Source organism: Cottoperca gobio, chromosome 19 (genome assembly GCF_900634415.1).
Source record: "Cottoperca gobio chromosome 19, fCotGob3.1, whole genome shotgun sequence".
NCBI classification, from domain to species: Eukaryota; Metazoa; Chordata; class Actinopteri; order Perciformes; family Bovichtidae; genus Cottoperca; species Cottoperca gobio.
This window is the reverse complement of record NC_041373.1, coordinates 18,436,061-18,448,328: the sequence shown is the minus strand read 5'-3', so window position 1 is coordinate 18,448,328 and position 12,268 is coordinate 18,436,061. Positions and strand designations below refer to the sequence as shown.

At 47.5% G+C, this 12,268-nt stretch overlaps 1 protein-coding gene across 3 annotated transcripts; it reads right to left on the bottom strand.

Annotated features, from left to right (window-relative positions):
- Positions 1–26: 26 nt before the first annotated feature.
- Positions 27–6,720, bottom strand: zdhhc16b (zDHHC palmitoyltransferase 16b). 3 transcript variants are annotated; one of them, XM_029455582.1, is made up of 10 exons: positions 6,371–6,720; positions 4,470–4,635; positions 3,415–3,609; positions 2,859–2,947; positions 2,754–2,782; positions 2,488–2,621; positions 1,584–1,669; positions 1,365–1,488; positions 1,203–1,273; positions 27–940 (listed from the first exon to the last, which is right to left on the bottom strand). In XM_029455582.1, exons 2-10 carry the CDS (start codon positions 4,605–4,607, stop codon positions 838–840), a joined length of 969 nt encoding a protein of 322 aa, XP_029311442.1. In that variant the 5' UTR covers positions 4,608–4,635; positions 6,371–6,720; the 3' UTR covers positions 27–837. The 3 variants fall into 3 exon arrangements, with proteins under 3 accessions (XP_029311442.1, XP_029311440.1, XP_029311439.1); XM_029455580.1 differs by having other exon boundaries at positions 4,338–4,639; positions 6,371–6,719; XM_029455579.1 differs by having other exon boundaries at positions 4,338–4,635; positions 6,371–6,719.
- Positions 6,721–12,268: the final 5,548 nt, after the last annotated feature.

Here is a 12,268-nt window from a genome sequence, read left to right as displayed (position 1 = left end):
GACACCTGGAAACACTTAAAACTAGAAATATCAAACAAGGTTTTATTTTAAAAAAAAGACACAAATGAAACTGGAGCACAGCTCCCATTGGTTACACATGATGTCACAGCTGTACGTCATGTTTCTATGGCAACTACACGTCCATCAAGTCATCGGTACAAACACGTCGGGGTGAAACATCTGGAGTTTAATTTCAAAGTGCCGGATTCACTTGTTTAAAGGCAGACGAGTTCTTCATCGGTGTTAAACAAACGATGCTGAGCGTTTATTCCCCCCCCTCACCTCACCCCCCCCCCTCACAGAACAACGAAACATCGCAGGTGTAAACATGCAGAGTAGTAAACCTTCAAAACACTTTTTGCAAATGACAAATAAATCACAGGACATTTATAGAACAAAATGAAAGTATGTTATCAGATACATAAAGATTATTTTGAGACTTAACAGGAAGTTTATTAATGATGTCATGTCAATGCTGACGCATGAAAACTGAAATAAGACGACTGCTACCAATCAAGTTTACAATGTGCTGCATTAATGATTGAAAATCATAGCACCTTTAATATGCCGTAACTGCACCTTTAATATGCCGTAACTGCATCTCCATCCGTCTATATCACACCCGAGAGATGCACAAAACGTCTTTACAGATGTGGAGGAATGTTTGTGCTCTGCGACAACGCTGGCCAGCAGCACCGCTCACGAGTCTGATGAGCCAACAGCGCTGCAGACGCAGGGAGACGTCGGCCGGTGGAAAAGGTTATTTCCACGTGATTGTAGCAGCAGGAGTTCCTCCTCTTTGTCGCATTAGTCATGCTGCTCGTAAATGGTTCAAAGTTAGATGGCCATGGGGTCTCTTCGGGTGAAGGTGAACTCCCACATGATGCCGTCCCCGCTGGGAAGATGGCTGGAGGGTAGAAGGACCCGCGTGAACCAGTGACTGAGGATCAGAAGGACAAATGAGCTGGATTGTGAATTACAAGTTGGTTCATATGAACGAAGTGTTTGTGCAGCAGTAATTATCCCGCTGCAACATGATGCCAGGAACATCTGCTCATCGGGGCAAACATGAGAACATGTCTCGTCAGGTGTTCACGGAGTCAAAGCTTAGTAACAGCCATTCACGCGTTTGCATTCTGTGATTACATCTTGTTGCCTGAAATCAATTTTCTCCGACACTATGTAGTAAAAAGGGAGCTCACCTCCGTTTGTCCACACCCAACAGCAACCTCCAGTTGTTAATTGGACCGTGATGATATGGATTTTTGAACACCTGCGTTGAAACAGCAGAAACACACACAGCCGTTATTGGATCATTTTGTACTTAAGTTAATGTTCTCTAAGCTTTTAGTCTTGATCTGCACCTTTCCCTGCTCCTTCAGTCTCCTGGTCTCTTTGTGGTTGATGTGTCGCTCCACGCTGGTCTCTCCTCTGCTGATGAGGATCATGTGCCAAAGGCTGAGTCCTCCCAGAGCTACTGCCACCGAGCTGCAGGGAGGACACGTTACAAGCTGAGCTTTCTGCACGAAGTTAACAAGCTTTATCCGATTAAACGGGAATATATGTGGTGACGTGTTGCTCACCTGGTCAGCACCCAGAGGAAGATGATGCTCTTGTGAGCGGTGGACTCTTCGTAGACTTCGGTTGGAGGAGGCGTCTGATAGTTTCTCTGAAGGAGACAGGAAACAGTCAGGCTAACGTCTTCACACTGGTGCAACATGTGGACTTATGTCACTTTCAGATCTGATCCGAGGAGGTTTTAGCTCTCTGATCTCTGCGGTACGGAAACCCAGAGGCAAGAAAGAAACTGACATTTATTACTTTTTTTCCATCAGTCAAAACGAAAGATAATTCTTTAACGTTTGTTGTTGTAATACTCATTTCGACCACAAGAGGCAGAAGTGCTCCACGACCCCATGTTCTAATGAGACCGCTGTTAGTCCCATTTAAACCGCGGGGCACTTCAGCCTCTTGTGTTCCCGGTTAAGTGATCCTCGGGTGACAAGGACTTCTAAACTTTCAAACTCATTTGTATTCAAAGCCTGGAGTTGTTTGTTTACCCGCCGCTGCACAAGCAGAGAGCAAAGATCCTTTTCACGTCTCCTGTTTCGCTCATCACTTGCCACCTGAGCTCGTCCTCTGCCTTCCTGCTGCCGTCGGGCAGGTGCAGCCGCACAAACCTCACTTAAACAATGTCTGCTTGTACGGTAGCATGAGCAGCAACGAACAAAAGAGTTGGTTTTATATACATCCCCATATTTACATATTTTCTCTAAAACCGTTTGATTTAACCTTGTAATACGTACGATCTCACACACACACACACACACACACACACACACACCACCTCTTTCTGTGTCTGTGAGCAAAACACCAATCATGTACTACATCCCACGTAGAACAAGTCGCAACACATCAAGTGTATTCCACTTGTACATCAGCCGCCCCGAGGCGTGAGGGTGCAGCAGGATCTTCTTCCAGCCTCACCTCTATCGCATCGTAGGCCTCCAGAAACAAGGTCTTGCTGCTGATGCTGCAGTAGATGCAGCCCAGGGTCATGTACAGGCAGAAGGAGAAGAAGTAGCGGTGGTTGAAATGGCCGACGCAGTTATTCAACCAGGCTGGAGACATGTTCAGGTGTTTGTGCACAAAGTGGGGAAATTAGAAAACACTTGAAAACATTTAAAAAGTACTTTTTCCTGCTTTCTCTTTTGAGTTTGAAAGAAAAATGTGTTTTCTTGTTCGAAGGATACGACAGTGGTGGTCCATCTTCAAAACACACCTGTAACATGAGGAAGAAGGATTTTATGTTAAACTGACAAACTCTGTACATGAGAATTATTCATCGATTATCTTACAGGTTGCAGATGCTGCAGTGATGCGTCCGTGGCGGTTTTGGAGCGATGCATTTCTTACAGATGGACACAGAAGGAATCTGAGTTTTGTCCTAAAATGAACAAACAAACAGAAATGAAGAAGTATTAATGTCTTCCAACAGGAGTCAGTCTGACCAGGTGTTTACTTTGTGTGTTGGGAAGAAGTACAAAACACCAACCATATAATGAAACAACATGATGGTGGCTCTAAGAGCTCCGTGCACTGCATATAAAGAAACACATGCAAGTCATGAATAGTAGAAGGTTGCTCGGAGAGCGCAGACCCCCGCCAAGGCCGCTTCCATAAGTGAAAAGTAATGTTGAATAGGTTCTTCCTTTGCCAATGCTTCACCCTTCCACAAAGTTTCACGACATTCAGTCCGGTAGTTCTCCTGTAATATTTCCGACAAATGCTGCAGATTTTTCTTAAATTGCAGTTCATTGACCTCTCCGGGCCACCGTACTAAATACTAGCATTTAGTATAAATCTTGCTACACAGTCAGCATTTTCCTTTTCAGCCTTCGAGGAGTTTGGTACCTTGGGTGGGTGTCCTGGGGAGGTGCTGGTGGCCTTGTAGTAATGGAAGACCACCATGATAAGAAGCCAGTGGCCGTAGCAGAGGTGCCAGACGATCCAGTGCAAAGGGTAAGTGCTGAGGATTGTGGGTAGGACGAACAGGTAGATGATGACCACAACTGAGGTTATCAGCAGTACGACGAGACAGACAAACACCTGAGAGAAGAGAAAAGACATGAGTCGGCTCAACACGATAATCACGTTAACGACTTATCGTACGATATATGGACATGAACTCAAAAGATTTTACGTTATCGACTTATTGTACGATATATTGACATTGCATTGATAATTTCTACGTTTTCGATTTATCGTACAATATATGGACGTGAATTAAAAAAAAATTACGTTATAGACTTATCGTACGATACATGGACATGAACTTGAAATTTTTTACATTATCGACTTATTGTACGATATATTGATAATTTCTACGTTTTTGATATATCGTACGATATATGGACGTGAATTTAAAAATTTTACGTTATAGACTTATCGTACGATACATGGACATTGCATTGATAATTTCTACGTTATCAAATTATCGTACGATAAATGGATGTGAACTCGAACATTTTTACATTAACGACTTATCGTACGATATATTGACATGAACTCGAACATTTTTACGTTATCGACTTCTTTTTTTCACATTCCAATGTCTGAATATTCTTAAGAATTAAAAAGCTCATTGCTCTTTGAACGGGTGTATTTCTATTATATTATATCGGTGGCATAAAATCGTCATTAAATGACAATTATATCGTTCATCGCATTTATTTCTGGAACAAGATATCAAAAGTAGCTATCGTGACAGGCCCACTCTAAAGGCTGAGGAGCTTGTTTTGGAGGAGAATAGAGAGAATAGATATCCGACAGCTCACCACTCCGAACCAGCGGGTCACATTATCCACAATCCAGTAGACTGGTTCAAAGGCACAGTCCAGCAGAGTGTCAGCGTTGGTGAGGCTGTTGAAGTACAGTGACTTGAGCAGCATCTTGCTGTAGCTCCACACCTCAAAACACCTGCCGCTGATCCACGGCTTGGATCCACCGCATCGTCCTCCTCTCTGAGGGCGGCACAGCCGGCACCAGCGCAGCGCTAGTCTCATGGCACGGGAAAGCTGCCACCGCCAGCTGCTGCCCATACGCATGCCACCGCCACCACCTCTCCTACACACTCTGCCTTCCAGACACACACAAACACACAGACACACAGACCAGCAGTTACAAACGCAGGCCGTGTAAAACAGCAGCTCTTCGTAGCGTAGCCTGATGGCCGATGAGTTTTCCATCTCTGAGAGGTTGTGAGAGCAAAGTTAATGAACAGCCAAGACCACAGGGGACCTCCACTCTTAGAAAGCACCGTCACACATGTCCGTCAACTAAACAAAACAAGGCCGGGCTCTCAGGTAATGAGCTACGCCCATCGGCGCCTACGAATAAACGCCTCCTGTCAATAATTCACAGCAAATCCAGATCTCAAGGCCAGAAACTTCTTAGAAACTTGCAGGGGAGATGCAGAGCGGTAACCCTATAACAGGAACATGCGATTGGATTAATGTCTTAAGTAAGAAGGAAATAAAGTAGCTACCTGATCCATGGCATCATTTCATGAAAGTGAGTATTGATTACACAGATCAGGCTTGTTCGGGTTCTCCAAAACAGGATGGCATTAATAATGAGTGACGCTAATCAGGGGACCTTTCGTGGACACTGACAGAACAACAACCGGCCCTCCTCCAGCTGCTACGTGACTCTCCATAGTGACCAATGCAAATACCCTGCGAGAGCCTGGACGTGCAATAAGTGTTCCAGCATAAACACTGAAAATGACGACTCCGTTTATTATTTTCCATCTTCATTATAAAAGGGCTACATGCAACATTAATACATCATGATTCATTCTCCACACACATCTATGGAAGTCCGTTTTCACCATGGAAAGAAATGGATAATAAATGTGTAATGTTCACATAAAAAAGTCACATTTAGGGCTGCAACCAACAAATGAAATTCACTTGTTGATAGTCTTTTTTTGGACATCACACATAATTACTTAATTATGTTGTTTTTTGAGAGTTTGCTGTATATGTTTACTGTGGTATTCTTCTTCGTTTACATATATTTTACATGTTCAAAATACGAATCTAAATAAAACCAACAAGCCTATTCAAATTCCTTGTTTTATCCAAACACCTGTGCACAACCTGAAGGTCAATTAATCAATCAAAAAACATATGCCACTATTTTGCTCATTAATTAATTGTTTCATGCACTTTTTTAAGCAAACAAATACCCTGTTCCTGCCTCTCAAATGTGAGTATTTGCTGCTTTTGTTGTACTTTATGTCATGTCAATAGGATATCTTTGGGTTTTGGACTGCTGGTCAGACAAAACAAGACATTTTAGGACTACATCTTCAGCTTTAAGAAGTTAAATCAGCATTTTCCCTATTTTCTGACATATTAATACAAAAGTTCAATCATCATTTTGACTGTAATAATTTCAACCATGTACTTTAGATGAGATAAGGCATCAACAGACACACCCAGCACATCGTTGTACTAATAAACACAAGTATTTAATATCTTAATGGAGTATTATGACTGTCAGTAGCTGTCAGTCATGTAACGTTAGCTCTAAAAACAACACAGAATATAACCTGTGTCCAAATGAGGGCTGAAGAATTAAATGGCCGAATTACACAAAGCAATTGTACAAAAGGTTCACATTAATATAATAAAGCAAGACATTAAGACAGTAGAAGAAAACGTTTCTGAAATTAGCTACAACCTCGTTAGCTAACGTTAACGGCTAGCTGCCTCCAGCTAGCTCCAACCCGCCCACGGTTATGAGTCATTATTAAACACAGTACACCAACTCGGACTAAACTTGACATACTGACATGCTTTACCTGGTCAGGTGAAGTGGGCAGACACACCTGCAGCACTACATTGAGGTCATGATCATGCTAAACGGTTAGCCATGTCTCCACTGACTGCAGCAGACACACAGCAAGGTAGCGGCGAAGCATGCGAAGTGTCACTCAACGGTAGCAAGCGGACACACGTATTCCGGCTTAACTGGTCACTAGAAAATAGTTTTTTTTTAATTTGGTTGGGTAAATGTAGCAATGGGGGTCAACTACTATTCCACAAATTGTAAATTAGTTTTGGTTAGTTTGCTCCAAGCAGCCCGTTAAACAACAAAAGGTTCCTACAAAAGGGTTTCACTACCCGGAAGAAATATGAAGTGGGACCTCGTCTCTTCTTTGACTCTTTGGTGCAGCTCGCTGAAGAGCGCGCAATGTGTCCTGGGAAATGAAGTCGTTTTTCATTGTAACGTTTCATTCAAACGTCTCTCAATTCACGATGTCGTTGTTACAAGTGGTTAAATAACACTATATTACGTATTCACAGATTCAGTCCTCACGATGACAACAATAAATATTTAACAAGACCGCCCATTTGAAACAAAAAACAGCAATTTCCCACAATCTGGCAAACCAGGAAGTACTGAGGTGTCATATGACTGGAGAAAAATGGCTGCGGTGCAGTGGTAAGATGCTTTTTTCTTACTTAAAAAAACTACGTTTCATCAACATAAAGTAGTTAAATCGTATATTCAGTGAAAGTTAATGCAGTGCGAACGTGTATTGCGAGCTTAATTGTCAATTAGCGTCCCAATTGAAATGCCAACTGTGTTATTGCAGGTTGTCAACCTAACATTATCATTTGAATGCAGAATTACTAAGTGATTTTATGGCTATGCTCTCTTTGGCTAGCTAGGGTTTAGTTATAGTCTGGCAAAGTGTTCATGTTTACGTTTAATGCAAGGTCTGAGTGTTAGCATCAGTTGTAATCGCTTTAAGTACACAGTAGGCTCTCTACACTGAGTGTTCAGAGACCTCAGACTGTCAATGGAGACTGTGTGTAAGTATTTAGATCCTTTACTGAAGTAAAAGTACTAATTCCTCACAGTGAAAATACTCCACTACAAGCAAAAGTCCTGCATTCAAACCCTACTTAAGTAAAATGTACTATAAGGGTGAAAAGTAAAAGTGTATGTTGCATTTTACTGCCTTAGATGTTTAATGTTGTGCTTATTTTAACTCCTTTGTACTGTGGCGGCGGCAGCGGCGGGCATATGCTATCGCAGATGGACATGTAGCATCTCCCTCCTGACTGGTAAACAGAGGTGGTTGATATCCATAAACACATTGAAAGGGGGAGAGTCCGGTGGCAGAACTGGTGAGTGAGTTGTGGGCATATTCTACCCAGAGAAGATTGTTGGGGCCCAAGCACGGGGGTTGCGTGAGGTCACACACCTCAGTGCCTTCTCCAGCTCCTGGTTCATGCGCTCCGTTTGACCATGTCGACTGTGGGTGGAATCCCGATGACAGACTGGCGGTGGGTCCAAGAAGGTTTGCAGAATTCCTTCCAGAAGGCCGCAGAGAATTGAGGGCCTCGGTCTGACACAACATCCCTGGGCAGACCATGGACTCGAAACACATGTTCCAAGACCACCCGGGCGGTCTCCTTTGCAGTTGGCAGCTTGGGGAGGGGCACGAAGTGGGTCATTTTACTGAAGCGGTCAACGACGGTGAGGATGACAGTGTTTCCTTCAGATTGCGGAAGGCCCGTAACGAAGTCCAGGGAGATATGGGACCAGGGTCGCATGGGCACTAGCAGAGGCTGGAGTAACCCAGCTGGGGGCTGACTGGGGGTCTTGTGCTGGTTGCAAGTGGGGCAAGCTCTAACAAACTCCTGGATATCTTTCCTCATCAACGGCCACCAGAAACGTTGGGAGAGCAGATGGAGGGTGCGTGTGATTCCGGGGTGACAGGCCAGGCGAGAGTCGTGCCCCCTCTGAATCACCTGAGACCTCAGATCTGCTGGGACAAAGAGACGGTTAGAGGGGCATGCACTGGGTCTCGGCTGGTTCCGGATGGCTTCTCTGACCTGCTCCTCAATGTCCCAGGTCAAGGCAGCAACAACACAGGGGCTTGGGAGGATGGTTGTCGGCACCACATTGGATGCCTCATCCTTCTGAAACATCCTGGAGAGTGCGTCGGGCTTGATATTGTGAGAGCCAGGACGGTAGGAGAGCGTGAAGTTAAAACGGGTGAAGAATAATGACCACCGACGCTGGCGGGAGTTCAGCCTCCTGGCTGTCTGGATATACTCCAGGTTTTTATGGTCTGTACAGACCACAAACAGAACTTTAGACCCCTCCAACCAGTGGCGCCACTCCTCGAGGGCGAGCTTGACGGCCAGTAGCTCGCGGTTGCCGATGTCGTAGTTGCATTCTGCTGGAGTCAGTCTACGGGAGTAAAAGGCACAGGGGTGCATGTTGCCATCCTCTGCTGCTCGTTGGGAAAGCATCGCTCCAACTCCTACATCCGAAGCATCCACCTCCACCACAAACTGCCGTCCAGCGTCAGGCATTTGGAGAATAGGGCCTGAGGTGAAACGAGCTTTGAGGGTCTTGAAGGCTTTGTCAGCGGCTGCTGTCCACTGAAAACGGCTGTTTCACGCTGGTCAGCGCAGTGAGTGGTGCTGCCACTGTGCTGTAACCCCGGATGAATCTCCTATAAAAGTTGGCGAACCCCAGGAACTGCTGCAGTTTTTTACGGGTCTCTGGAACCGGCCACGACATCACAGGAGACACCTTTGCAGGATCCATTTGAACGCTGCCTCGGTCACCACATAACCCAGGAATGAGACAGACTTGGCGTGGAACTCGCACTTCTCTGCCTTCACGAAGAGAGAGTTCTCCAGCAACCGGTGTAGAACCAACTGGACATGGTGAGTGTGTTCTGTCTGAGTCTTTAAAAAGATCAAAATGTCGTCAAGGTAAACGAAAACAAACTTATTGAGCATGTCTCTGAGGATGTCGTTTACCAGCGCCTGGAACACTCCTGGGGCATTGGTGAGACCGAACGGTATGACGAGATATTCGTAGTGTCCTGTTGGAGTGTTGAACGCAGTCTTCCACTTGTCACCCTCTCTCATCCGCACCAGATGGTAGGCATTCCGCAGGTCTAGCTTGGTGAACACTGTGGCCCCTTGCAGCAGTTCAAAGGCAGAGGAGAGTAGGGGTAGAGGATAACGATTCTTGACTGTAATGTTGTTCAAGCCCCGGTAATCGATGCACGGACGGAGAGAGCCATCCTTTTTTCCGACAAAGAAGAATCCCGCTCCCGCGGGGGAAGATGATAGACGGGTTATGCGGGTGGCCAGTGAGTCGTTTATGTAGTCCTCCATGGCTTTTCTTTCTGGGGCTGACAGCGAGTAGAGACGGCCCTTCGGGGGTGTGGTGCCAGGCAGAAGGTCGATGGCGGAGTCATATGGTCTGTGTGGTGGCAGAGACGTGGCCTTGGACTTGTTGAACACCTCTCTCAAGTTGTGATAACAGGCAGGAACATTGGATATGTCGGGGGCGGTGCTGGAAGCTCCCCGGTCGATTGGCAAGATGGCTCCCTTTAAGCAGGTCCGATGGCAGCCCCTCCCCCACTCGCGTATTGTGCCTGTTTCCCAGTCAAGTTGGGGGTTATGAGGACGGAGCCACGGAAATCCAAGGATGAGTGGTTGGCCGGGTGAGGGTAGGAGGTGGAACTGGATGGACTCCTGGTGGTTTCCTGACAGCAGAATTGTCACAGGGGCCGTGATGTGAGTGACGGTGCCGAGACAGTGTCCATCCAGGGCTCGTGCAGGAACGGGTGGAGTGAGTTGTTGACGGTTCACGCCCAGTTGCCGCGCAAGCTCTGTGTCCATTATGTTTGTTTCGGCTCCGGAATCCACTAGGGCGGCCAGGGTGTGAGTTGTGTCGGAAAGTCGAAGGCGGAGCTGAAGCAGGGGTTTTCGGATGGGGGGAGACTGAAGATGTGTTGCGCTCACCCGGATCTCCCCTACACCTGGTGAGCTGCGGCTTTTGACGGGCAGGTGGTGACACGATGACCCTCGCCACCGCAGTAGAGACAAAGGTTTGAGGCTAGACGGCGCCGTCGCTCCTCGGGGGTGAGGGAGACGCGACCAATCTCCATGGGCTCAGGTTGATTGAGTTGGCTTTGGGGCTTGACAGGCGGGGGGTGGAACGTGGAGGACTCCCCCCGAATGCGGATGGCTGGTTGACTCAGACGCCCTCTCTCTCTTCTGCGGGTCTGGATATGCCGATCAATGCGAACGGCAAGGGCAATGGCGTCATCAAGTGTCTTGGGCTGCTCATGAGAGACGAGCTCGTCTTTAATGTAGTCCGCCAGGCTGTGGAGGAAGGCGTGCACCAGTGCCTCGGAGTCCCACGAACTGCGACTTGCCAGGGTACGAAAGTCTATGGAGAAGTCTGCCACCGTCCGATTGCCCTGGCGAGTGGTCAGCAGTGCTTGTGATGCTTCGGTTGTTGTTGAACCTAAGTCAAAGACCTTTAACATCTCCTCTTCGAAGGCACTGAAGGAGGCACAGGCTGGGGTCTGCCGGTCGAACTCTGCCGCTCCCCACAACCGAGCTCGGCCGGTGAGATGGGTAATGACGTAACCCACCCTGGCTCCCTCCGTCGAGAAGGTCCTGGGCTGTAATGCGAACTGCACTCGGCAGCTGGTCAGGAAGGCTCGGATCTGCTTCGGGTCACCGTCAAAGCGTTCCGGATGGCCAATCTTCGGTTCTGGAGGCGGTACTGCCGGAACTGCAGCGTTGGACCCTGAAGCAGCTGGAGAAGACACAACAGCGGGATGGAGTAGGGCAGACGGTACTGGAACAGACGAAGCAGGAGTGGCCGCATTGGTGAGTAGCAGCAGGGCTTGGGCTAGTAGTTGTTGCTGCTGTTGGAGCTGTTGCTGCTGTTGTTGGCTGAGTTGGAGCAGGGAAGTGATATCGCCGATCATCCGATTGATGCCTTCCTCAGTGCGTTCCAGTCGCTGTAGGGCAGACATCCCAGTCTCTACCTGCATGCTGGTCTGGGCGTGCACTGGGTCCATGGTGGTCAGATCGTTCTGTCAGGACAGACAGACGAGGACCCAGGAGCGCAATTTCGAGATCAAGGATTTATTGAAGCACACACACAACAGGGCCGAATGAGGCACGGCAGTAGTACAGTTCAGGGATTTTCAAAACTCGTAGTCGTAAGGCGGAAGGCAAGTCGGGTTTACCGGGGCTGGAGATCAGAGTAGTAGTAACAGGTCCGGGATCACAGATCAGGAGTCAGAGTTGAAAGCAGACAGGCAGGCAGGCAGGCAGGCAGGCAGGATTCCGATCGCGGCTCTGACAAGTGTGACAGGCAGGGAGAGGGCTCAAGCAGAAGAAGAAGGAAGAAGAAGAAGAAGAAGAAGAAGAATAAGAAGAACTAAGAATAAGAATAAGAAGAAGAAGAAAAGACGTAGAATCTCCCTATCCGCCTCCTCCTCCTCCTCCTCCTCCTCCGCCGTCTCCTCCTCCTCCGCACTCCTACGACTCCTCCTCCTCATTTCGCCTCCTCCTCCTTCTCCTCTCACTCCTCCCTCCTCCCGTCCTCATATTCTCCTCCTCCTCCTCCTCCTCCTCCTTCTTCTCCTCCTCCTCCTTCTTCTCCTCCTCTCCTTCTCCTCCTCCTCTTCTTCCTCCGCTCTCTCTCCTCTTCCTTCTCCTCCTCTCCTCTCCTCCTCCTCCTTCTCCTCTCTTCTCCCTCTCTCCTCTCTCCTCTTCTCTCTTTCTCTCTCCCTCCTCCTCTCCTTCTCTCCTCTTCTCCTCCTCCTCTCTCTCTTCCTCCTTCCCCTTCTCTCTCCTCCTTCTCTCTCCTCTCCTCCGCCTCAATCCTAATCCCCCTCGAGGTACCATCATGT